The sequence below is a fragment of the Rhinolophus sinicus genome, chromosome 7, assembly GCF_057876585.1.
Source record: "Rhinolophus sinicus isolate RSI-liver-muscle chromosome 7, RSI-T2T, whole genome shotgun sequence".
Lineage (NCBI taxonomy): Eukaryota > Metazoa > Chordata > Mammalia > Chiroptera > Rhinolophidae > Rhinolophus > Rhinolophus sinicus.
Genome location: NC_142507.1, coordinates 23,564,472 through 23,592,208, shown reverse-complemented (window position 1 = coordinate 23,592,208; position 27,737 = coordinate 23,564,472). Strand labels below are relative to the sequence as shown.

Genomic DNA, 27,737 nt, shown 5'->3' with positions numbered 1-27,737 from the left:
ATTTGGTGAACTAATTTCTTAGTGGCCTCTATAAACTCTCAATATACATTTTAAACTATCATAATCAACTTCAAATTTATACTAATTTAATTCCAGTAACATATAGAAACTTTACTCCTATATAGTTCCCTTACATCCCTGCTTTTTTATACTATTATTACTGTACCATTAAGTGTATATATTTTACCAATAGAGTAATACATTGTTATTATTATTACTTTATATAATCCTATGTATTTCAAAAAAAACCAAGAGCAGAAATACAAGGTCTGACAATTAAGTTCGCAAAGTTTTTGCAATGATGTTGCTAACATTTTTTGATATCAGAGGGATTTTCATTATGAATTTGTACAACATAGACAAAGAGTTAACTGAGTTTACTATTTGGAAGTGCTGAAAAGACTGTGTGAAAAAGTTAGACGACCTGAACTTTTCGCCAGCAATTCATGGCTCTTGCATCACGACAATGCACCAGCTCACATAGCACTGTCTGTGAGGGGGGTTTTAGCCGGTAAACAAATAACTGTATTGGAACACCCTTCCTACTCACCTGATCTGATCCCCAATGACTTCTCTCTTTACCCAAAGATATTATCTTTGGCTTTCAACATTTGACTATATGATGTGTCTGAATGTGAATCTGAGTTTATCCTCCTTAGAGTTGAGTGTGACATATTTTTCATCAAATTTGGGAAGTTCATAGCCTTTATGTTTTCGAATATTTTTTCTATGTTCTGAAAAGTAGTAACGTAATACGCCTGACACTGCTACTTTAGAATCTTTCTAGTCCTGCTGGTGACATTGGCCCTTAGCTGGTGACTGGGAAATTGACTCTCAAAGTATTTTCAATTAATGGTTATTTGATAGCAGTGGTTCACTGTGCCTAGAGTGTTTGCACAAATAGTATCCTTTGTGCTGAATACCTGCTTTTTTTCTGGATGTCTGGATTTTTGTTATGTGCTAGCCAGAAGATTCCTACCGGACTAGTACCCTAGCAAAAATCTTGGGTGTTGAGTCTCTAAGGGCTTCCTCGGCAGAAACATCACACACATGTTCATGCATTTTTGTTGCTGGGGAGGAGTGTGCTCTGTGTGATTACTCATGAGAGGGAGAAAACGGAGGGAAGCCTGCACAGGCATTTCTCCAGTCTCCACCTGTGTCCTTTTCTGTTGAATGTGGCTGGCTGTTTTTGTGCTTGATGCTACTACCCACAGAGATACCAACCCCTCTCAATGTTTGCTCACTAAAATCTCTAATGTTTTTGACAAGGCCCTTAGGCGTGAACTCATCCATTATCCAATCCAAATAAAGTTGGTCCTCTCTGGAACTCTTAGTCCTAAGGCTTACCCATCCCCTAGGAAGAACCCTGGCACCACTGTACCTGAGCTGGGGGTGGTGACAACAGCTTGCTTTTCACACAGTTCTGCGAAAGCTCTACAAGCAAGCATGAAGGTAAGTTGGGGTGGGGAATGGCAAACCACGTCTTCTCAGCTTGCTCCTCTCAGTGTAGAATCTTTGCTTTACTAGCAATCTAGAGCTTCCACCCTACGAATGAGGACTAAGTGGGAAGAGAGAGAACTATTCTCAGCCACACTCAAGTGGAATAGAGGTCCTGCAACACAGAACTAGGGTGGGATGAGAGATGCTGGTGGCCTGACCTTTCTGGGGCAAAACCAGAGTCCTACAATGGAAACTGGGTGGGGAGGACACCCATGTCTTCTTGGCTAACCAGCCCAGAGTACAGGTTCTAGCACACAGAGCTGGGAGTGGAGAGGATGGGAGTGTTACTGGAGAGCAGATCCTTCTCAGCATGGTGCCCAGGTTCTTGGCATCTCGAGCAAAGAATTGAATGAGACACAGAAATATAGGTGAAAGAGCAATTTATTAGAAGCGAAAAGACACTCCAAAGACATAGTAGAAGTTGACCCCAGCAACAGAGTGGCTCAAAAGGTGCTGACTGATGAGGACTTGGAGTTTTTATTTCCTTCTCTTCTAGAATGGACTACTCCTCTCTAATTGTGGGGCTGTTTGATTGATATCTGTGATTGATAATGGCTGATAGTTATGGTAAACAAGGGCAAGTTTGGGCGGAGAGGGGCGGTCTTTTGGGTGGTTATTTCCTGTAGACTATGTTGGATGTGCAGGAATGTTGCCTGACATATCCAGGCATCTTGGAGACCCAATTCCTGTCTCCCTTGAGAGACCTGATCCCCATAAATCTCTATGGGAAGTTGAGGGACAGGAGGTCTCTTCTTCTGTATGTGCTTCCTGCTGAATGTGGCCATTGTCCCTACCTATTGGGGATTCACAGGACTCTCATCCTGTCTGATCTTAGATGAGGGGAAGAGGTCTCGAGATCTGCCTAGAGGACCAGGTTGACCTCTGTGGTCGAGATGTACTGGAAGTCTTGATGGGGCATTACTTGTATCCTAATGGCCCCTAGATGAGGAGAGATAGATTTTAATTAATAGAGTTAAAAGTGTTGGCCCAAGAAGCAGGATTCAAAGCCATTGACACAGGGTGACTGCGTGATGAAAAATTATTCAGCTTCATGGAGACTGGCCTCTCTTCTGGTTTAACTGGTCATTCAGTTATTGTTCACCTGGGAGCTAGGTGTGGAAAAAATGCTGTGATACAATGACCATAGTCAACAGACATTAATCACAAGTTTTAGGGTAATTATTTAAAGCAGGGGGTAGGAGATTTCTGTGATTCAGGTTAAAAACAATCTGTTATTTACGATTAAGAAACTGATTTGAAAAATGATTATAACCAGGGACTACGGAGTCAAAACACTAGGGAAAAGAAAAGACTCCCTTCCATTTGGCCCATATCAGGAGCAGGTCATGGCTCAAATGCCATAGACTCTTACTGACATTTAGTAGATTTTCTTGAATAAATGTTTCTCCATTTGTAGTAAGTTTACTACATTGTATATAGGTCAATTTCCTGAGGATCTTTGTAACTTTTTATTAAAAACTCCAGAGATTTTCATAACTTTTTATTTAAACATTCAGATTTTTTTTTACACTAGTTAAATGATTATTTTGCTGAGGAGAGGGTCTGCATCCCTCACAGAGCCACTCTGGAAGTTCCACGCCTCCCTGTCGCTTTGTCTCTTAGTCTCTCTACATAAAATTCTAAATTCATCCTCCAGTTGCCCACCATCCCTTGGGGGAGTAGAACCGGCAACCTTGTGGTTAAGAGGACAGGCTCCAACCAACTGAGCAATCCGGGAGCTCAGGGGCAGCTCAGCTCAAGGTGCCGTGTTCAATCTTAGTTGCAGGGGGCGGAGCCCACCATCCCTTGCGGGACTCGAGGAGTTGAACTGGCAACCTTGTGGTTGAGAGCCCACTGGCCCATGTGGGAATCGAACTGGCAGCCTTCGGAGTTAGGAACACGGAGCTCCAACCACCTGAGCCACCGTGCCGGTCCTCCAGTACTATTTTTTAATTTTCTTGAAACTTTCTACATGGCTATTTCTCCTATCCATCTGCTCCTATTTCATTTTTACCTGTTTTTGTTTCTTTTTTCTGTTTTCAATAAAAATGATTTCTTCGAATATATGGTGATGGAAGGAGAACTGACTCTGGGTGATGAACACACAATGGGATTTATAGATGATGTAATACAGAAATTGTACACCTGAAATCTATGTAATTTTACTAACAATTGTCACCCCAATAAATTTAATAAAATTAAATTTAAAAAAAAAAAGTTAAAAAAAATAAAAAATAAAAATGATTTCTTCATTATTTCTTTGAACATTTAACATTTATTTTTCATCTTTCATAAAATTAAATTCATCTTCCAATGGGAAATTTTAATGACTATCTTTCTTAGCCTTATATTTCCTTGTATGTTTTGGAATTTTGGATTGCATGTTCATTTTTGAAGGAATTGTTTCTTTTTCTTTTTGGTTATTTTTTTGTCTTCCTTCGTCTTCAACTATCTCTGTCATGAAACATTGAGATTTCCTCCACTGGATATCTGAGCGTCCTACTGAAAACCACATATTATGATGCAATTCAGAATTTCTGCCCCATGTGATACTGAGATTATGGCATATTTAATCTCAGACAGAGCCAGCAGTTCTGGCTCACTCCTAACCATGACTATGTCTGTATCCTCCCAGGGTCCTATTCCTAGGCCTATAAGTTTCTTAATCCCCAGCAGAGGTCGCTATAGTTGTTGTTTCTTATCACTTTTCATAAGGAAGAGAAGACTCAGCTTTTAAAGCCGTGAACATATCTTCAACCCCCCATTTTACCTGGAGCAATTTCAGTTTCCTTTGCTTCCAGACTGATGTTGCCTTTGTCTGTTTCTTGGACCTAGAGCCAAGCAGGCCCATTCTGCCCATTCATTGGCATTTCCATTTCCTCTCTGGTTTTGGGATATACTTACCTTGTTTTTTTGGCTTACCCATATCTTTTTAGATTTTTCTTATCTGTCGTTGCTTTTGCTTGAAACAGAGGGAGAAATCAAAGTAGGAACTCATTGCCCCAGTTTGACCAGGACTTCTGGAATTTGAATTCAAACACTTCAGTCTTTAGTGTCTTTAGTTTCTCTGTAACATTTATAATAGCTTTCTGGATGTCTCTCTCTAGAGTGATGGGTGGAATGGATCAACAAGAAACAGAAGCCAGCAGGAAAAAAATATGAACTAGAGTTTGGGTAACGTAATGGGGAAGACTCTTTCCAGTTTCACAGTGGGGTAAGCAAATGAATCATAAACAAGATTTGATGCAAGATAACATAATAAAGAAGTTAAAACTAAGTAAGTTAGTGTCTAAATCAGGTAACAGTGACAGTACTGAGGAGTACTTTGAGTAGCACTTTGCTTTGACAGACATCTTGTTATCCAGAAGCACTCATGATCTACCTAGCAATACTGCCCCAAAGGAAAATACTTCAAGCTTTGTTTAAAAAAAAAAAAAAGTAACTCAGAGGATGTATAAATGGATTTGGGATTTGAGTTGCCTCATGGGGAATTTGTCCTCTCAAATTTCCTTGTATTCAGATTGAACACTTTCAGGGCCCTAAACTGTCCTCTGATGGTAGGCTCAAGTTTCTAAGAGTTGCTGAAATGATTTTAAATTTATGTCCTTGAATGTTCTTGGTTCTCCTTCATCAAGATCTTGTCTATGATTCTATACCTTTATGGAACAAGAACCCGGGTCTTAGGCCTTAAGAGATAAGAAATTTATTTTTCACACAGGATTTGATGTTTCATCGTGCTCCCAATGTGTAGTTCAATAATAGCTATTTTCAGAATTTTGAAACTATAATAAAAATAAACAGCTATTAATGAAATCCAACCACCAACTTGAAGTTTACCAGAAAATAATAAATAACTATTTGAGCCAATTATGATTAGGTTAAAAGTTTTTCTAACTAGTTACTGTTTTTGATTCCAAATTACTAAAATATTTTAATCAGGATTAAGAGTTTGCCTTTGCTTTTATTTGAAATATGAAAGAATTATCTTAAATCCTGGGTTCCTAGGAATTTGGAAAAGCCATATTTGAATAGGATTAACTCTTGGTTAAAGTCTGAATATTTAATAAACTGCCAACCTGTATTGTTGCCATTTTCTCAGGCTGCTTTTAAAATGCCATAAGTTATAGAATAAAGCATCTGAGGTTGTTGACATTAGTTTTATATTGATCTCACTTCTGAGCCTCAGCATCCTCAGGCAAAGGCCAGTTACTGGGGGATCATGCATGTGACATGCTTGAGTCATCCCAATAGACACTGAAACTATGCCTGGCGGTCTATGCCAGACATGCACCAAAAGAGGAATAGAATAACAGTATCAAAGAAGTGCTGATTCCATGATGGTTAGAAAGAAAAAATGGAAATGAAATGTATACAGAGTTCTTTCACAGATATGATGAAGGCAAAGGAAAAGATACACGAAGCTAGTTTGGTTAATCAGATCATATATCAATGTCTGGAAGGACTAGGTAAATTAACATATATGCTACAGGCATATTTTTTTAAAATCTTGTAAATTGATCGCATTCATTTAATGTATGTTTTTAGGCTTCATATTAATTAGCTATTACATTAAAAATTAATTCTTTACAAATATTTAGTGACACTAAATATGCAACTCTCCCTTAAGCAACTACATGTTTGTCTTTTAAACAGGTATGCAGTAATTTAAAGCGTCTCATTCTGACAATTGTAAGGTGACTAATAATAAGTTCCAGTAAATTTGAAAATTAGATGAAATGGATGGGTTTTTTTTTCCCCTCAGGGAATGAAAAATACTGTATTAACTCAAAGAAAAGAAGAAACAATGAAAAGAATAGAAATCAAAGAAGAAATTGAAAACATAATCTACAAGCCACTCCTAAGAGTTCACAGTAATTTTACAGGCAAATACTATTGATCTTCAGGTGAAAAAATAATTCCCTTATAAATATAGGTAGGTAGGTAGATAGATAGATAGATAGATTTTTTTAAAATTCTTCCTTGTAAAATATTACCAAATCAATTTCAGAAGTATAATAAAAGAATTATCATCTTTGGACCCATTCATACTTAAAACATGAATTTTAAGTCTGTCATTTAAATCACAGTGTTCCATGATTTTGAGTTTGGTTTCTGGAGACTTCATTTTCTTTCTGTTCTTTCATTTTATCTTGGTTGTTCATGGTATTTAATGAGTTGTTTCACTGCCCGTGCATCAGAGGTTGTGAACTCTTTTTTTATTTAGATAATGTTCAGATACTCTCAACAATTTAGCAGGTTGAGAGGTAGGATACTTTCTCTTGTTTTCCAATAAATAGTGCTGTAGTGCAAGTTCTTGCTTTCTCTTACCCACAAGAGGTTACTTGTGCCTCTGGGATTGCGGTGATTTAGTTGAGGGAAATGTCACACCCACTGGGATGATGGGTGTCTGCCCTGCGACCAGTTTGCCTTGGTTATAGGGCACTGCCACTGCATTGAGGGAATGTGGTGGGTGGTAGAGAACTGGTTTTACAAGCTCCCAGCACTACATCCTTTTTACTAATAGTTGCTGGCCCCACTGAATTGTTGGAAGCATCTTGACTACCTCTACTGGGCTCTGCCAAGGTGGGTGAGGTAAAGGAGGCAAGTCCATAATTTCACGCCTCCAACCCTCCTGCCAGCAATGGCTGTAGGCACCACTATGCTATTTAAAGCACCCAGCTGCCTCTATCAGGCTCCGTCGCAATGGGGGGGGACAAGGATATGCTTTTTCACCGACGGACATTGCTTCAGCCCCTCTTACACTCTAGGCTATAGTGTGAGGGCTGCAACCACTACTACCGCACTTGCTGGAGCTGCAGTGGGCACAAAACTGTGTCTGTGGTCGCCCTCCCTGTCCTTCCCCTGTCCCACCTCCCCTACTTTTTCCAATACATCCACCTTCAGATATCCTGATGCATGGATATTTCAGATATATTTGTATGCTGAGCTGGGGATCCTTTGTTGATTTATAGTTGTCTGACTTTTAAGTTTAAGGGGAGAAACAAAGGAATCTTCTCACTCTGCCATGATGTTACATCACTCCAATATTCATGTTTTATTAAGACTTTGAGCTCCCTCTCAGGCTTTCCTGTTTCACCATGGCTCAACAAGGCATAAATAGTCAAGATTTCTCCTGCCACTAACCCTCCAGCATTTAGTAATTGAGTGAAAACCATGCCTATTAATTCGAATTTTTGGAACTGAGAGATAATAGTTCATTAGTAAATTTTGTATTAATAGTATATATTTCTGTACACTTCTTTATCCAAAGCTTCAAATGATTTAGAATGTCAGAATTGGGCCAGCCTGGTGGCTCAGATGGTTGGCGTGCCACTCTCCTAACACCAAGGTCGCCGGTTCAATTCCCACATGGGCTAGTAAGTTGCACCCTCTACAGCTGATTGTGAACAACAGCTCTCCTTAGAGCTGGGCTGCCATGAGCAACTGGAGGTTGGCGTGAGCTGCCGTGGGCTACTGTGTGCTGCCGTGGGCTGCAGCAGGCTACTGTGTGCCGCCATGAGCAGCTGTTGGCCAGCTTGAGTGGTAGGCAGCCAGCGGGAACTGCTGTGGCTGCCGTGGGCTGCTGTGTGCTGCCATGGGCCACTGTGTGCTGCCATGGGTGGCCGGCGGCCAGCGTGAGTGGCCGGCAGCCATTATAAGCGGCTGGCAGCCATTGTGAGTGGCCGGCAGTAGCAATAGCTGCTATGAGCTGCTGTGAGAGGCCAACTGAGGACTGGCGACCGACTGCCTCAGCTGGGGGGAGCATAAGGCATGTAATACCAGCATGGGTGAGGGAGCTGTGTCCTACACAACTAGACTGAGAAACAATGGCTTGAACCGGGTGGGTGGGGGGAGATGGAAAAAAGGGGTGGGGGAAGAATGTCAAAATTACGGAATTATGTGTAAGACTTCCAAGAAACCAAACAGGAAATTCGAATGATATACAGAAGAAAAGTTAAATAGATTATGAGACCAAGCTGAAATTCTACAAAGATAATTTGAGACATAGAACATTGAGAAAAGAAATGAGGAATTATAAATTAGGAAAATGTTTAACAACCCAGGATAAATCCAACAGAAATACCCAAAGAACGTAATCATCAAGCATTATTCAATGTGGAAGAACAAATCATAGACACATGTTACAACTGTATAGTGCAGTAAATTTTAATATAGTCTTGGCAACATACACCTTTCATTTTCTCTGATAAAAGACTTTTATGTTCAAAAGAAGACAGTGTCTTGAATATATTATCTTTTTAGCAACCATCAAAAAGGTGTAAGTCCAACAACAGGTATATAAATAAGTGTATTGGTACAATGGAATACTGTTCAGAAATATAAAGGAATGCATGACTGATATACTCAACAAAACTTGATCTATAAAATATTCAGGAATAACTCCGTCAAGAATCTGCAAGATCTGTTTGAGGAAAACTCTTAAACTATACATAAGAGGATTTAAATGAAAAGCTATTCCATGTACTAATTGGGAAGACCCAGTGTTGCAAAGATGTTGAAATAGTAGTCCTTTGCAAACCATTGAAATTGCCATGTCACAATTCTTCCTTCTTTTGAGAAACAATTGGGATTTTCTTTAATGAAGCAAGTTGTGTCAATATCTCCTAGAAAATAACAATTACCTGGAGCATCTTTTGCTCAAAGCATCTTTGGAGATTGTGCGGCTTGTTCTTGCCCCTTAGAGTCCTGAATAACGTGAAACGAGTCAGTCTATGTCTCCACTGATATGCCACAGATATGGTGAGAATGTGATGCCTAGAAGAGCCCATTGTTTCTCCCCCAGGAGCATTAAAACAGGCCTATATCCCAGTGGTGCTCATAAAATATGGCTGTAAATTGGGCAAAAGTTTGTGCCTCCACCTTTGGCCAAGTGAGCCACACTAGCTCAGGATCCTGGACTGCTCAGAAGGCTGGGTGCTTTGCATAGGTGTTGTGAGCATTGTTTTGGCTGACGATGAAGGGACACTTTGACAGGTCTCTCTTGCTGTCCTGGAACTTACATCTCAATATAATTAAAAGAAAGGGGCTAATCCAGAGGAATCACCCCTACGTTGGCAGGTACTAAAACAGATGACATTTCTCATAAATAACTCTATAAATTCATTGTGTCCTAATCAAAATCCCAATATGATATTTTTGGACCTTGACAAGCTGATTCCAAAATTCACCTGGAAGAAAAAACAGATGAGAACAGTCAAAAAACAATTTTTTTAATTCACAAAGAGAACTCTACCTAACCAATATAAAAAATATATAAAAAACTAAATTAAAACAAAGTCCAGTAGCATAAAAGAATAGGTAATAGTAGGAAAAAAAGCAAATCTAATGTTGGCTTAGAATAACGAATTCAGAATTTAATTCCACGGCCCTATTTGAGTTTCTTTAATGTAGCTTTGATATTTTTTTGCTTTTACTCCACTGACAATTCAACAATAATATCAAAAGTAAAAATGGACTCAGCAATTCTTTGTTTCTTATATTGCTTTTATGCTTCTCTATTTCAATTATTATTGTAGTCCTCAAAAAGAGAGAGAGGTTGAGGGGCATAGGCCTTGTTTCCAATGGCTTGATCTGCACTGCGGTGGGCCAATATGACTGTTCCTACAGATGGCAGGACAGGCCTGAGCAGGCCACAGGCCACAGTCCTGCCTTTCTTCCGGGGAATAATTGAGCAATAGTATATACAAGGTGGTTCTAAGTGCTTTGCACATACACAGATTGGTTAACTTCTTCAAGGTTTCACAGCTACTAATGATTTGAATTTATCAGTGGGGCCTCAGAACCAGGCAGCCTCCCAGGACTTCTGTCCTAGCTCTTCTTCTTCTTCTTTTTTTTTAATTAAAGTACAGTTGACATACAGTATTCTGTTAGTTTCAGGTGTACAACATAGTGATTCGACATTTATATAACCTATGATGTGATTACCACCATAAGTCTAGTACCCATCTGTTACCATACAAAATTATTACATTATTGACTATATTCCCTATGCTGTATAATTACATCCCTGTGACTTGCCTATTTTATAACTGCAATTGCAGCTGTCCCCACTGTCCTTGTTCTTCTGACATTTCTTCATACTGTTATGTTAGTTTGTCTGACATTTTTGGCTTAGCTTCCTCCCGTATCTGTGCTCTGGCCTCATGGGCAGCCATAATTCAAACTGCTCCCCATTGTTTCAGCCCAAAGGGAACTCTGGAGCTGGGGAATGCCCCTATTTGTAGCTTTTAAAGCATGTCTTCAATGTATGTGGTGTCAGTGTTTATCTCCTTTACTCAACTGTAAGTGCCTTAGGGCAGATACCCTCCATTCATCATTTTATTCCTAAAATTTATCACAATGCTTGGCAGATGCTAAGACATTAAATTAAATGTTTCATAAATTAATGGATTCTAAGCACCAAATTTTACCATAATTAGCAGAAATGACCTGGATATTGTCACATTGCCTCTTCTCAATGATCCAAACAACTGGCTATCCCCCCACCCCATCCCTTTTTACTTTCATTGTTGCAGGAGATGGGCTCAGAACGGATGGAGATGCGGAAGCGACAGATGTCGGCAGCCCAGGAGACATCAGACTCCCTCCCAGGCCAGCATGGAGTAGGCAACCGAGGATCTAATGCTTGTTGCTTCTGCTGGTGCTGCTGTTGTAGCTGTTCTTGGTGAGCTTTGGGGCCTTTTTATTAATGGACTTCTGGTTGGGCAATGGTGCCCCTGAATTGTGTCAGTTCATGATTAACTCAATAATGTTTTTTAAACAACTACCATATGCCTGACACTTATTTGTGTTCTGTGAAGGACAGCAACAAGAACAACAAATAAACAAACAAGCAAACAAACAAACAAAAAACAAGAAAGGCTACATCCTAGCTCTTGAGGGACCTACGAGGTCTGGTAATTAAGTTCGAGAACTTGCTACCATGTACTTACATTGGTAGCACTGTACAAATATCTCAGTAAAGTTTCATAATCTTGGTATATCAGTATCTCACAGCTGTGTTCATGTCGACAGATGATAGTGTCTTGCTGAGTGGAGTTCATTATTGTTGTTGCGTGTTTTTCTGTGCTGTCACGAGAATGTCTGAGCTTGAATTAGAGCAACAAACAAACTTAAATTTCTTGTTAAACTTGGCAGGAGTGGAAGTGAAATCAGCAACATGTTAGTCCAAGTTTATGGGGATAATGCCATGAAGAAAAGAGCAGTACACAAATGGATTAAATGTTTTTCTGAGGGGAGAGAACGCATCACTGACGAAGAGAGGTCAGGGTGGCCAGTAATGAGCAGAACTGATGAAAACATTGCAAAAATTAGTCAAATTGTGCGATAAAATCGTTGGCTGACTGGGGTTGTAAGAAGCATAGCAGACGAAGTAAACATTAATAAAGAAACAGGAAAATCTTAACTGAAAATCTTGGCATGAGAAAGGTGTGTGCAAAAATGGTCCCAAAGGAGCTCACCAATGAACAAAAGCAAAGGAGAGTTGAAGTTTGCCAGGACCTTTTGGAGAGGCAAGACAATGTTTTGGGCCATGTTATCACTGGTGAAGAAACATGGGTGTAGCAATAAGACCCTGAAACAAAGAGTCAAAGTGCACAGTGGAAGTCAGCCAATTCTCCATAACCAAAAAAGTTCTGTCAGTCCAAATTAAGAGTAAAAACCATGTTGCTAACATTTTTTTATATCAGAGGGATTTCCATTTTGAATTTGTACCAAGTGGACAAACAGTTAACCAAGTGTACTATTTAGAAGTGCTGCAAAGGCTGTGTGAAAAATTTAGGTGAAAATTACCTGAACTTTTAGCCAACAATTCATGGCTCTTGCATCACAACAATGCACCAGCTCACATGGCACTGTCTATGAGGGAGTTTTTAGCCAGTAAACAAATAACTGTATTGGAACACCCTCCCTACTCACCTGATCTGGCCTCCAATGACTTCTTTCTTTACCCGAAGATAAAGGAAATTTTAAAAGGAAGACATTTTGATGATGTTCAGGATATCAAGGGTAATAGGACAACAGCTCTGATGGCCATTCCAGAAAAAGATTTCCAAAACTGCTTTCAAGGGTAGACTAGGCTCTGGTGTCAGTGCATAACTTCCCAACGGGAGTACTTCAAAGGTGACTATAGTGATATTCAGCAATGAGGTATGTAGCACTTTTTCTAGGATGAGTTCGCGAACTTAATTCAAATCACTGAAATCAGGCAGTCATATGTTAAACAACTGAAGAACAATCAATAGCAGTTGATGATTGAATATTAATATTTGGTCAGAAACAATGCCCAGATGGTTAAAAAGGAGTGAACTCAAGGTACTCTAGTTGGTCATAAAGACTTTGTGGAGGAGTTAGAATTTAAGATGTGTCTTAAAAGTTAAGGTTATGGGGTAGAAAGAGCCTGGATTTTATCCTCTGCTGCTTCTGTTTTATTAATTTTGGTTTTTTTAAAGAAGAGAAATGTCAAACTATATGCTTAACAGAGAGAGAAAAATCTGAAAATAAAGGCTAATTTACTGGTAGAGAAAAAAACACAATCGTTGCTTAAGAAAAAGGAGGTATACAACTTGAATATAAAACATCCTTGACTATTTGAGCCATAGTTAAAGATCTGGAGAAATGTGTATGATTTATACCTATAAATCATAGGAACATTAGGTTGCAATGCCAAAATGTTGGTACAAAAAGTGATATGTGCCAGCTAAATGTATGCACAACTTTAGGCAACTAAATTCTTGTAAATTTATGTAGGGTTGACTACAAGTTGGTCTAGGAACACACTGTCCGGTGAAGAAGAAAAACTGATATTGGGACTAGTTAAGAACAATTGGGACACAATTGGGAGGTGGGAGTGGAGGTTGAAAATGAAATGTCAAGGAAGGTTAGTCTGCTGCCACTTGACCTGAGCTAGTGTTAATTTCCAAGATGTTCCAATCTGGTGGATGGGATACAGCAATATGATACTGCAAGGACTGATGGAATCATGATGCTGGGTGGTGTGTCCATTTGCAACAGAGCCCAGACAGCAAGTGGGAACATGGGGAAGACAGGGCTGACGAGAGCTAAATAGTCTGGCATTTAAGGCAAGAATTCAGCCCCAAGTAGGAATCCAGAAGACTAAGCAGGAAACTAGAGGAGAAACACATAGTGGCACATCGTACACACATGGGTGTCCAGAGCCCACACTAAGTGGGCAGGATACCCACCAGTTATAAAGAGACTCTGTTTAGGCTCCTTTCCACTCTTTCACTTTTCTAATCATTCTCAGTGAGATGATTAGAGTTAACTGTCTGAGACATGTGCAGAGATATGCCAGTGCAAGTAAGATGCTCAGATAGCATTTACCCCATCCCTCCTCCCTTCTCTGTTAGAGCACAAGAAGGGCACAAGAAGCTGAGATTGTGGCTTTAACAAGGTATGGGATGGATGGTGTAAGGGGAGCAGATGGTGGTAGGTCCCGTAACAGGCTTATCCTACTAGCACCAATTAGGGTGAATAAAATATAAATCTATACCTAGACATCATCATTAAAGCCACCACTTATGTAGCATGTGTTACATGTGTATATAAAAGATAATAGAGCAATGTCTTCAGAGTCCTAGACAAAAGTAATTGAAAAGTTAGTCAAACTATAAGAGAATGGATAAAGTTAGACATTTTCAGATGTACAAAAGCCAAGAGAGATAATTAACTTCAGACCCTCCCTAAAAGAACTAAGAAATGATATACTTCAGGAAAAAAGAAAGTGAGACTATAGAGTAGTCATGGGAAACAAGTAATGATGGATACATGAGGGATCAAATATAGCTATAATACAAAACTTGGTATTTAGTTTTCCATTAAAAAGTGTAAATCCAAAGCTGTAAACAAATAATCTCATGTTAATAATAGACAAATAAACAACTTCAGACTTTCTTAGAAAAATTACAAGAACATTTTCTCTCAAAATTAATGGTATTCATCATTAGTCAGAAATGCAACACATAGTTTCCACATCATTGGAAGATAAAGAAATACTGTAGAAAACTTTGTCAGCATATGACAGAAGTGGTTTTAGCAAAAGAGAAAATGAACTATTCTATAAATAGCAAGATACTTGGTATTAGGGTGACCAGCTCATTCCAGTTGTCTGGGACTCTCTGGGTTTTAGCACTGAGAAGTCCTATGTCCCCCCAAGTTCCAGTCAAGATGGCACAGTAGGTAAACACTGTGTTTACCTTCTCTCACGACCACATCACAATTACAACTAAACTACAAAACAACCGTCATTGAGAATCACCTGAAATCTTGCTGAACTGAAGCCCTACAACTGAAAATGTGCAGAAGAAGCCACCTTTATTTACACTGGTAGGAGGGGCAGAGAAGGGGAACGGGCTGATCCCACACTAGCATGTGACCATTAAAAATTAGGAGGAACATCTCGACTGTGGAGGTCACTCCCAGAAGAGCTAGAGGTCCCAACTAGTCCCCAGGCCAGAGTTCAAGTGCCAGGGAGAGAAGTCCCCATAATTTCTGGTTGTGAAAACCAGCAGAGATTGTGACTGAGTGAGATGGAGGGTGGCTGGAGTCCCAGGCACTTCTCTTAATGGGGCCACGCACAGACTTACTGATAGAATCACTGGCTCTGAGCTCTAGTGCTGGAGCAGCAGCTGGAGAGGTAGCAGGGATATATGGTGGGGAACTGAGTTGTCTGACTTTGGGATAGGAGCTGGAGGGGCAGTTTTCTCCCAGATGGAGAAGCTGGTGGAGACCATTGTTTCTTTGTTGAGCTCTTCCCCTTCCCAGTATGCAGACACAGGCAGCTGCCATATCTGAGTCTCCATCAAGCTGGCTGACACCATTCGTTCACCACACCCTGGTGATTAGAGACCCCATCCCTTCCAACATTCAGGCTCACCCAAGCTGCTTCCAGTGACTTTTTCCACACAAACCACCTGACTTGGCTCATGCTGCAGACTTTCCTAGGGTCTCTGAAAGGTTCATGGAACCCAGACAAGCAGCATCTGGCTTTGAGCATGTCCCATACCTCTGGCTCAGAAGGCTTAAGCATGGCACTAGCAGCCACTGGCCTTGGTTTGAGGCTCTCAAGGCACCACCAAGAATGGCACAGGTGGCAGCCATCTGCAGATGGCTTTGTGGCTCCTGCTGGGTGGCCCAAGGTGGGACATGGGCTCTTGCTGAACTCAACTTGCAGCAGGTTCCCTCCCAGGTGACCATGGGGCTGGTCCCCCCAGTGGCCACCTTTGAAATGAGATGGAAGGTCACCCAGGAACCTCCAAGGACGACAAACCCAACAGGCAGATTGGGCAGGCACCAGAGCCCTGCTGAGCTGATTCTGCTCTGTAGGGTCAGCCTCTGCACCACAACTCCTCCACTGTAGTCACAGCCAGTCCTCACAACCAATGAGCCCAAAGGTCAATCCCTCTTACCAATGTGCAAACAGCTCAACTACAGGAAGAGAGTGCACACAACCTACACAAGACACACCTGGAGTGCATAACTCAGGTGATCAGGAAGATTGTGCCACTGGGCCCCATAGCACACCTACTACATAAGGCCACACTACTAAGACCAGAGACATAGCAGCCCTACCTAATACTTAGAAACAAACAGTGAGAGACAGACAAAATGTGGAGACAAAGAAACATAGCCCAAATAAAAGAACAGAAGAAAGCTCCAGAAAAAGAACTAAAAAAAATAGAGACAAGTAATCTACCACATGCAGAGTTCCAAAGACTGGTTATAAAGATGCTCAATGATCTCAGGGAGAACTTCAAAAAAGAGATAGGAAACATAAAAATGGAGATAGAAAACATAAAAAGAACCAGTCAGAAATAAAGAATACAATAATAGAAATGTAGAATACATTATAGGTAATCAACAGTAGATTAGATGAAGCAGAGGATCAAATCAATGATTTAGATGATAAGGTAGCAGAAAACACCCAATCAGAACAGCAAAAAGAAAAAAGAATCCAAAAAAATCAGGAGAGTTTAAAGGGTCTCTGGGACAACATCAAGCGTACCAACATTTTATATTATAGGGGTACCAGAAAGAGAGAGCAAGGAATTGGAAAGCTATTTGAAGAAATAATGACAGAAAACTGCCCTAACCTGGTGACAGCAATAGAAATACAAACTCAGGAAGTGCAAAGAGTCCCAAACAAGATGAACCCAAAGAGGCCCACACTGAGACACATTATAATTAAAATGCCAAAGATAAAGACAAAGAGAGAATCTCAAAAGCAGCAAGAGAAAAACAGTTACTAGTTACCTACAAAGGAGCTCCCATAAGACTGTGGGCTGATTTCTCAACAGAAACTGTGCAGGCCAGAAGCGACTGATGGGAATTATTCAAAGTGATGAAAAGCAAGTATATACAATCAAAATTACTCTACCCAGCAAAGCTATCATTTAGAATCAAAGGATAGATAAAGAGCTTCCAAGACAAGAAAAAGCTAAATGAGTTCATCACCTCCAATCCAGTATTACAAGGAATCTTAAGATGAAAAAAAAAAAAATATATATATATATATATATATATATATATATATATATATATATATATCAATAATAAAATGGCAATAACTACATATCTATCAATGATTACTTTCAATATAAATGGTTTAAATGCTCCAATCAAAAGAATAGGGGGCAGAATGGATAAGAAAACAGGACTCTTACATATGCTGCCTATAGGAGACTCACTTCAGATAGAAAAGCACACACAGATGGAAAGTAAAGGGATGAAAATGGTATTTTGTGAAAATAGAAACAAACAAACAAAATCTGGGGTAGCAATACTTATACCAGACAAAATAGACTTTAAAACAAAGACTACAACAAGAGACAAAAAAGGACATAGTAATCCCATTTGTGGGTATTTATCCAAACAAACCCCAAATGCTACTTCAATGGGACATGCTCATCCATATGTTCATTGCAGTATTACTTACAATAGCCAAGACAGGAAAGCAATCTGGTGTCCCTGAATGAATGAATGAATAGATAAAGAGGAGATGGTACATACTCCTATATGCAATGGAATATTACTCAGCTGTAAAAACAAAAAAAATAATGAAATCTTGCCATTTGCAACAACATGGATGGACCTAGAGGATATTGTGCTTAGTGTAGTAAGTCAGACAGTGAAAGACAAATGTCATATGATTTCACTTATAAGTGGAATTTAAAGAACAAAATAAACAAAGGAAACAGAAACAAACTTAGATGCAGAGAACATTTTGATGGTTGCCAGATGGGAGGGGGGTTGAGGAGCGGGTGAAAAGGGTAAAGGGATTAAGAAATACAAATTGGTAGTTACAAAATAGTCGTGGGGATGTAAAGTAAGTGTAGGGAATATAATCAATAATATGGTGATAACTATGTATAGTGCCAGGTGGGTACTAGTCAGGAGGATCACTTCCTAAATTATATAAATGTCTAACCACTATGCTGTACACCTGAAACTAATGTAAAATAATATTGAATGTCAACTCTAACTGCAAATGAAAAAGAGGAGGGAAAGATGAAGAAGAATAAGTGGTTCAAAATTCCAGGTAAAAAACAAATAAGTCTTGGGGATGTAATTAATATACAGCATAGAAAATATAGTCAATAATGTGATAGTGTGGTACTGTGTCAGATGGTTGGTTGCTGGACTTATCATGGTGATCACTTCTTTAGCATAGGGAATATAATCAATAATATGGTAATAACTATATACTGCCAGGAGGGTACTATTGAATAACTATGATATACACCTGAACTAATATAATATTGTATGTCAGCTATATTTTAATAAAAATCTTTTTAAAAAATAAAGTCTTATGTCCCAGAAACTATGTGAGTCCCAGGCAAACCAGGAAAGTTGGTCACCCTACCTGATATCCAAATCCATAAAAATAGATTTATATTCCTACACTGCATTATATACAAAATTCCATCTCCCACTGTCCGTTCCCCGCAAAAAAAAACAAGATCAATTCCAGATGGCTTAAAGGTTATGAATTGCCAAAAAGAAAATACAGAATATCTTCATGATCGTGGTGTTCAGAAGAATTACAGCAAAATACAAAAATGTATTTAATGAGATATAAAACATATTCCACATAAAGACTTGTACATGAATATTCATAGCATGAATCATAGTAGCCAAAAAATGGCAACAACCCAAATGTCCATCAACTGATGAATAGATAAACAAAATGTGGTGTATCCATAAACGAAACACTATTCAGCCAGAAAAGGCATCAAGTATTGAAACTGCTAAAACATGGATGAACCTTGAAAACATTATGCTAAGTGAAAGAAGCCAGACACAAAAGACCATATTTTTTATGATTCGATTTATATAAAATGTCCAGAGTAGGTAATCTCATAGAGATAGGAAGTAGATTAGTGGTTGTCTAGGGGTGGGGAAAATAGGAGTGAGTGCAAATGTGTACATTTTCTTTTTGGAGTGATGAAATATTCCAAAATCATGATGATGGCTGCATAATGGTATAAATATACTAAAAACCATTGACTTGTACCATTTAAATTGTGAGTTGTATGATGTGTGAATTATAGTTTAAGAAAACTGTTTTTGAAATGTGTTTAACAAAAAACAGAAATAAAATGAACAGGTAAAACTACTGAGAGAAGATAGAGTTACAAGACCTTTAAAAAAGAATTCAAATCTAGAATATATAAAGAATTTCAGGGGAGGCCGGTTAGCTCAGTTGATTAGAGAGCAAGCTCTTAACAAGGTTGCCGCTTGGATTCCCACATGGGCCAGTGAGCTGCACCCCTCCCCCCTCCGCCCCCCCCTCCTCCACTGCGCAACTAGATTGAAAATGGCGACTGGACTTGTAGCTGAGCTGCGCCCTCCACAACTAGACTCAAAAACAACAACCTGACTTGGAGCTGATGGGTCCTGGAAAAACACACTGTTACCCAATATTCCTCAATAAAAAAATAAAATAAAGAATTTCAGATTAATAAGAAAATAATGGACTTCCGGAAAAATGGCGGAGTGAGGTGAGCCTCTGTAAAGCTCCCCTGGAATTTACAAAGAATCGAACAACAAAAACTCCACAAAGGACTCCCTGCACAGCAGACAGGCAAGATGAAGAGGCCCACTACCAACTGAAATCACCTACAGGTGGGAGATTCGCGCGAGTGGGGGGAGGAGGAAACCGAGAAGTGCGCGGAGCCGCGCGGGCGCAGGACACAGACCCAGCTCAGTGCTCCGAGCTCGCTGCTTCCCGGAACTACCGCAGCTGCGGGAAAGGGAAGAACTTGGACTGCTAGGGCTCCGCCAGGGCTCCACAGGGCTGAGGGGACAGCATATAACACGGCTGAACCCAACGCTCACGGCAGAGACCTCGGAGAAAAGACTGAGGGAAAAAGGCTGAAAACGGTGGTTTAAGCCCGCACTGCCGAGCAGAGAACGGAGCCTTAGGCACTGAGACTAGCCGCCCCCTCCCTCCCCTCCCAGAGCTCGCCCTGCCCCCACCTGCCCGGTGCTTGAAGCGAAACAGTAGCAGTGTCAGATCAAAACAACAGAAAATTTGCTATTTTGAGAACTGTGACCGCAGACACAAATTCACAGCCCAACTAGTTCCGGCAAAGGGGAGAGAGCTGTGGAAGCAGGACCCGCTGTGGTGGTGGTTGCCGCCATTGCTCTGGGCCACCTCTCACAACTCACCCCGCCCCTGACCCCACCTATCGGGGCGGATCCCTGCAGGAGTAAACAGAACTGCTGAAACATACGGGCTCTGAATCAGGAGCTGGAAGAGCTTTGGAACATCAAAAGCTCTCCGCATACCCACCGGGACACTGCGCCCTGTGACCTAGACGAACTATTAACAGAGGAGAAGCCCGTCTCCCAGGGAATCACCCCATTGTGTGAGAAGTTGGAATAGTGCAGAGAAAACATAGCACTACCGTGTGGGAGAAGAAAAATAAGTTGCAGTTGGAGAAATAATAAAACATTCTACCAACAAGTACTGGCAAACAAAAGAAAGACCGCTTTCTATCAACCTGTTGCAGAAGTCACTCCTGTAGATGTCTAGGAAGAGTAATAGTAAACCAGTAATCGCCATGAATAACCAAGGCAACAAGATAGCTCAGAAAGAAAGTGAAAAATCTCCAGAGAAGGCACTTAAAGATACAGAAATATGTGACTTAAGTGACAGAGAATTCAAGATTGCAGTTCTGAAAAAACTCAACGAAATACAAGAAAGCACAGATAGGCAGTTAAAAGAGCTCAGAAACTCAATCAAAGAACAGCATGAGCATTTTACGAAAGAGATTGAAATTTTAAAAAAGAACCAAATAGAATTTCTGGAGATTAAGAACTCAATAGAAGAAATTAAGAATGAAATAACCAGCTTAGGTAGTAGAGTTGACCAGATGGAGGAAAGAATCAGTGACATCGAGGATAGAAACCTGGAAATGACACAGATAGAAGAAGAAAGAGACTTGAGACTTAAAAGAAATGAAAGAACTCTACAAGAACTTTCTGACTCCATCAGAAAGAGCAATATAAGAATAATGGGCATACCAGAAGGAGAAGAAAGAGAGAAGGGAACAGAGAATATATTCAAACAAATTGTCGATGAGAACTTCCCAAATTTGTGGACAGAACTGGACCCTCGAATCCAAGAAGCAAATACAACACCTAGTTACCTCAATCCCAACAGGCCTTCTCCAAGGCACATTGTATTGAAGCTGTCTAAAATCAACGACAAAGAAAGAATCCTCAAGGCAGCCAGGGAAAAGAAGACGGTAACTTACAAAGGAAAGCCCATTAGATTATCATCAGATTTTTCAGCAGAAACTCTACAAGCCAGGAGGGAGTGGAAACAAATATTCAAACTATTGAAAGAGAGAAATCATGAGCCAAGAATAATATATCCAGCAAAGATATCCTTTAGATATGAAGGAGGAATAAAGACCTTTCCAGACATACAGAAGCTGAGGGAATTTTCTAATACACGACCTGCACTACAAAAAATATTAAAGGAGGCTATTCGACCAACATCAACAGGGACAATTTGTGGCAACCAAAACTCAAAAAGGGGGAGAGTAAAGGCCTGAACCGGAATATGGGAATGGAGAAAGTAAGCGTGCTGAAGAAAATGGAATACTCTAAATATCAAACTTTCTTTTACATAAACTTAAGGGTAACCACTCAAAAAAAATCCAGAACTGAAATATATACTGAAATAAAAGAAGAAACAGAGGGAAACATAGAATACCACCACACAGAAATAATAGACAACAACAAAAAGGCAAAGAAACAATGGAGATACAGCCTTACCAGAAAACTAAAGATAGAATGACAGGAAATCCTCACATATCAATAATCTCCCTAAATGTAAATGGACTGAACTCACCAATAAAAAGGCACAGAGTAGCAGATTGGATCAAAAAACTAAACCCAACCATATGCTGTCTCCAAGAGACACATCTCAGCTACAAGGACAAGCATAGACTCAAAGTGAAAGGGTGGAAATTGACACTCCAAGCAAATGGTACCCAGAGAAAATCAGGTGTAGCCATAATGATATCAGATGAAACAGACTTCAAGGTGAAAAAGATAACAAGAGACAAAGATGGACATTTCATAATGGTGAAGGGGACTGTACAACAAGAAGACATAACAGTCATCAATATTTATGCCCCCAATCAGGGAGCACCAAAATACACCAAGCAACTACTAACAGAACTAAAGGGAGAAATTGACCAAAACACAATTATACTAGGGGACTTAAATACATCATTGACAGCTATGGATAGATCATCCAAACAGAAAATAAATAACGAAATAGTAGCCCTAAATGACACATTAGATGAAATGGACATAATTGACATTTATAGAGCACTTCATCCTAAAACATCAGACTACACATTCTTTTCTAGTGTACATGGAACATTCTCAAGGATAGACCATATATTGGGACATAAAATCAGTCTCAACAAATTTAAGAAGATTGAAATCATACCATGCATATTCTCTGATCACAAGGCTTTGAAATTGGATATCAACTGCAAAAAGAAAGCAGGAAAAAATACAAATACATGGAGATTAAACAACATACTTTTAAAGAAGGACTGGGTCAAAGAAGAAATCAGAGGAGAGATCAAAAGATACATAGAAACAAATGACAATGAAAATACATCCTACCAAAATTTTTGGGATGCAGCGAAAGCAGTTTTAAGAGGGAAATTTATCTCATTACAGGCCTATCTCAAGAAACAAGAAAACTCCCAAATAAATAACCTTATGTTACACCTTAAAGAACTCGAAAAAGAAGAACAAGTAAAACCCAAGGTCAGCAGAAGAAAGGAAATAACAAAAATTAGAGCAGAACTAAATGAAATAGAGAACAAAAGGACAATAGAAAAAATTAATGTGACAAAGAGCTGGTTCTTTGAAAAGATTAACAAAATTGACAAACACTTGGCTAGACTTACTAAGATAAAAAGAGAGAAGACACTGATTAACAAAATCAGAAACGTAAAAGGGGAAGTTATCACGGACACCACAGAAATACAAAGGATCATCCAAGAATACTTTGAAGGACTATATGCCACCAAATTCAACAACCTAGAAGAAATGGACAAGTTCTTAGAAACATATAGCCTTCCAAGGCTGAACCATGAAGAACTGGAAAATCTAAACAGACCGGTCACCAGTAACGAAATTTAATCAGTCATCCAAAACCTTCCCAAAAGCAAAAGTCCGGGGCCAGAAGGCTTCACTAGTGAATTCTACCAAACCTTCAAAGAGGATCTAATACCAATCCTGCACAAACTCTTCCAAAAAATTGAAGAAGGGACAGTACCCCTAATTCATTCTATGAGGCCAACATTACCCTGATACCAAAACCTGGTAAGGACAGCACAAAAAAAGAAAACTACAGATCAATATCTCTGATGAATACCGATGCAAAAATCCTAAATAAAATTCTAGCAAATCGAATACAACAATGCATTAAAAAGATTATTCATCACGACCAAGTGGGGTTCATCCCCGGGGCACAAGGATGGTTCAACATACGCAAATCCATCAATGTTATACATCACATAAACAAAATAAAGGACAAAAATCATATGATTATATCAATTGATGCAGAAAAAGCATTTGACAAGATACAACATCCATTTATGATTAAAACACTTAATAAAATGGGTATAGAAGGAAAATACCTTAACATAATAAAGGCTATATATGACAAGCCCTCTGCTAATCTCATAATTAATGGAGAAAAACTGAAGCCCTTTGCTCTACGTTCAGGAACACGACAGGGATGTCCCCTATCACCTCTGCTTTTCAACATCGTGTTGGAAGTCCTTGCCAGAGCAATCAGGCAAGAGAAAGAAATAAAAGGCATCCAAATTGGGAATGAAGAAGTTAAATTATCACTCTTTGCAGATGACATGATGCTATATATAGAAAACCCTAAAGACTCCACCAAAAAGCTATTAGAAACAATCAACGAATACAGTAAAGTTTCCGGCTACAAAATCAACGCACAAAAGTCCATTGCCTTCCTATATACCAACAATGAAATCTCAGAAAAAGAAATACAAAAAACAATTCCTTTTGCAATTGCAGCAAAAAGAATAAAATACCTAGGAATAAACTTAACCAAGGATGTGAAAGACCTATATGCTGAAAACTATAAGACATTTTTGAAAGAAATTGAAGAAGACACAAAGAAATGGAAAGACATTCCGTGCTCATGGATTGGAAGAATCAACATAGTTAAAATGGCCATATTGCCCAAAGCAATATACAGATTCAATGCAATCCCCATCAAAATCCCAATGGCATATTTTAAAGAAATAGAACAAAAAATCATCAGATTTGTTTGGAACCACAAAAGACCCCGAATAGCAAAAGCAATCTTAAGAAAAAAGAACAATAATGGAGGTATCACACTTCCTGACTTTGGCTTGTACTACAGGGCTACAATAATCAAAACAGCATGGTACTGGCAGAAAAACAGACACATAGACCAATGGAATAGAATTGAGAACCCAGAAATAAAACCACATAAATATGGACAGATAATTTTTGACAAAGAAGCTAAAAACATACAATGGAGCAAAGACAGCCTCTTCAATAAATGGTGCTGGGAGAATTGGATAGCCACGTGCAAAAGAATGAAACTGGACTGCTATTTGTCACCATGTACCAAAGTTAATTCAAAATGGATCAAAGACTTAAGCATAAGACCTGACACAATAAACTGCATAGAAGAAAACATAGGTACTAAACTTATGGACCTTGGGTTCAAAGAGCATTTTATGAACTTGACTCCAAAGGCAATAGAAGTAAAAGCTGAAATAAACGAATGGGACTATATGAAACTTAAAAGCTTCTGCACAGCAAAAGAAACCATTGACAAAATAAAGAGGCCACCAACTGAATGGGAGAAGATTTTTGCAAACAGTGCCTCCGATAAGGGGCTAGTATCCAGAATATACAAGGAACTCATGCAACTCAACAACAAAAAAACAAACAACCCAATTGAAAAATGGGCAGAGGACTTGAAGAGACATTTCTCCAAAGAAGACATACAAATGGCAAATAGACATATGAAAAAATGCTCAACATCACTAATCATCAGAGAAATGCAAATCAAAACCACAATGAGATATCACCTCACCCCAGTCAGAATGGCTATCATCAACAAGACAAATAGTAACAAATGTTGGAGAGGCTGTGGAGAAAAAGGAACCCTCATACACTGTTGGTGTGAATGGAGACTGGTGCAGCCATTATGGAAGGCAGTGTGGAGGTTCCTCAAAGAATTACGAATAGAATTGCCATATGATCCAGCAATCCCTCTCCTGGGTATCTACCCAAAAAATCTGAAAACATTTAGAGATAAAGACACGTGTGCTCCAATGTTCATTGCAGCTTTATTTACGGTGGCCAAGACATGGAAACAACCAAAATGTCCTTCGATAAATGAATGGATAAAGAAGTTGTGGTATATATACACAATGGAATACTATTCGGCAGTAAGAAAAGATGATATAGGAACATTTGTGACAACATGGATGGATCTTGAGAGAGTAATGCTGAGCGAAACAAGTCAGACAGAAAAAGCAGAGAACCATGTGATTTCACTGATATGTGGTATATAAAACAAAAACAACAAAAGAACAAGACAAATGAGAAACAGAAACTCATAGACACAGTCAATAGTTTAGTGGTTGCCAGAGGGTAAGGGGGGTGGGGGGTGGGGGGTGGGAGATGAGGGTAAGGGGGATCGAATATATGGTGATGGAAGGAGAACTGACTCTGGGTGATGAACACACAATGGGATTTATAGATGATGTAATACAGAATTGTACACCTGAAATCTATGTAATTTTACTAACAATTGTCACCCCAATAAATTTAATTAAAAAAAAAAGAAAAGAAAAAAAGAAAATAATGACCAAAAGAAAAATTAGCAAATGAAATGAAACAAAAGATAATCTACTTGTGCTCCTACTAACAAGATAGGATATATGAAAGTTAAATACATGTCCTTCCAAATAGTATACCCTCCCCTAAAATACCTTTCATACATGGGCAAAAGGAGATGATTATGAGAGGATTCACTTCAGCTTTAATCTGATTGAAAAAAAATGAAAATGTCTGTAAAGTTCCTGAACAAGAGAATGGATAAATACATTATATTATAGCTACGTAATGCAATACCACACAACATTTAAATTCATGTGCTAGACGGGGGGAAAGCAAATTGTAAAATAATGCATATTGTATAATAACATTTTTTACAAAGTTTGAAAATATCTTTGTGTATTTATATATTTATATAGATATATAAAGAGAGTAGTGTAAGTCTGAATGGTAATGATAAACAACAAATCAAGGATGTGGTTAATTTGTTGAAGGGAAATGGAATGGGAAAAAGTACACAGCGAGAGATTTATCCATGTTGAGATTTATCCATGTTTGTAATACATAGTGGAATAAATTTTTAAGAAAGGTAAATGGCAATATGTTTTCTAAGTTCTTGTATTATCTTTCTCAGAATTCTGCTTCATGGCCTTTTGGCATTTCGTTTTATAGAAGAAGTCATGCAGATTCTTGATCTCTTAACAATAAACTTTTTTTTCCTTTCTAGAAGATGGAAGAATTTTTTTTTCTCTTTATAACTCAAAAATTTACCAAAATACATCTGACCATGGGTCTTTTACTGAATAGTTCTTAAATGTGGTGAGCAACTATTTTGGCTTCTATCAACATTTTTTTTATTATACAGTAACAATAACAATTTAACTCATGTTAAAAAAAATTGACACAAAATATATTATTCAGTTTTTCAAGAACACATTGTTTCCTTAAATATTCCTACTTTTTTTAAAAAAAAGTCAAAGCTTAAATAAATATTGCATTATTTAATTCACAATATAACTTCCAGTTCTCTTAGGAATCTTGTATCAAATTCATCCTTCTTTTTCTCTGCTTTTTCATATCCACTGTGTAATGTTTTCTGCTTACAAAAGAAGCCTAGGAATTCAAGCAGCATTAATGCTCCTGCAGAAAGAACACCACCCAGATGCCTCTCAAATTTGTTTTTGTCTTAATAAACCATTATTTACTAAAACTTTTTAGCCCTGACATCATGAAAGCAGCAAGTCAGAAGAGTTACTGCATTTCTAATGACTTTGAATTTAAGGAAAAGTAGAGCTACATACACACACAATTACTGAAAATTCATACAGCAGATGTGCTGAAAGACTTTTACAAAATGGTGCAAAGAGTGTTAAGGAAAGATGTAATAAAAGGGATAGAAAAGGGATTGTAGTAGCAATAGTAAGATAAAGCAACCTCAAGTAATCAATGATAAAAATCTATCTTGATAATAGGAAACTAAAAACATTCTTGCTAAAATCAAGAACAAAGTAAGGATGTCCATAATCTTTCCCCTTCTACTTAACATTATACTTTAGGTATCTGTCAATACAATTAGACAAGAGAAAAAGACTTGAGGCCTAAGAATTGGATAAGAAGTAGTAACTCCCTATTTGCAGATGATATGAGAGTATACCTGGAAACCACAAGAGAATTATGACTAAACTGATGCAAACACAAAAAATTCAATAAGAAAGATATAAAATTTGCATAAAAAATAATAGCCTTCAGAATGCAAAAAAACTCTTACAATTCAAAAATATGACAAACCAATTTAAAAATGGACA

The 27,737-nt window shown here is 38.7% G+C and overlaps 1 protein-coding gene across 11 annotated transcripts in view; it reads left to right on the top strand.

Annotated features, from left to right (window-relative positions):
• RGS20 (regulator of G protein signaling 20) overlaps positions 1 to 27,737 on the top strand; it is a 124,069-nt gene that overhangs the window by 57,959 nt on the left and 38,373 nt on the right. For all 11 annotated transcript variants that reach the window (XM_074318798.2, XM_088799431.1, XM_074318799.2 and 8 more), the window contains exon 2: positions 11,037 to 11,185. In XM_074318798.2, coding sequence (XP_074174899.1) covers positions 11,037 to 11,185 — 149 coding nt within the window. The remainder of the gene's footprint in view (positions 1 to 11,036; positions 11,186 to 27,737) is intronic.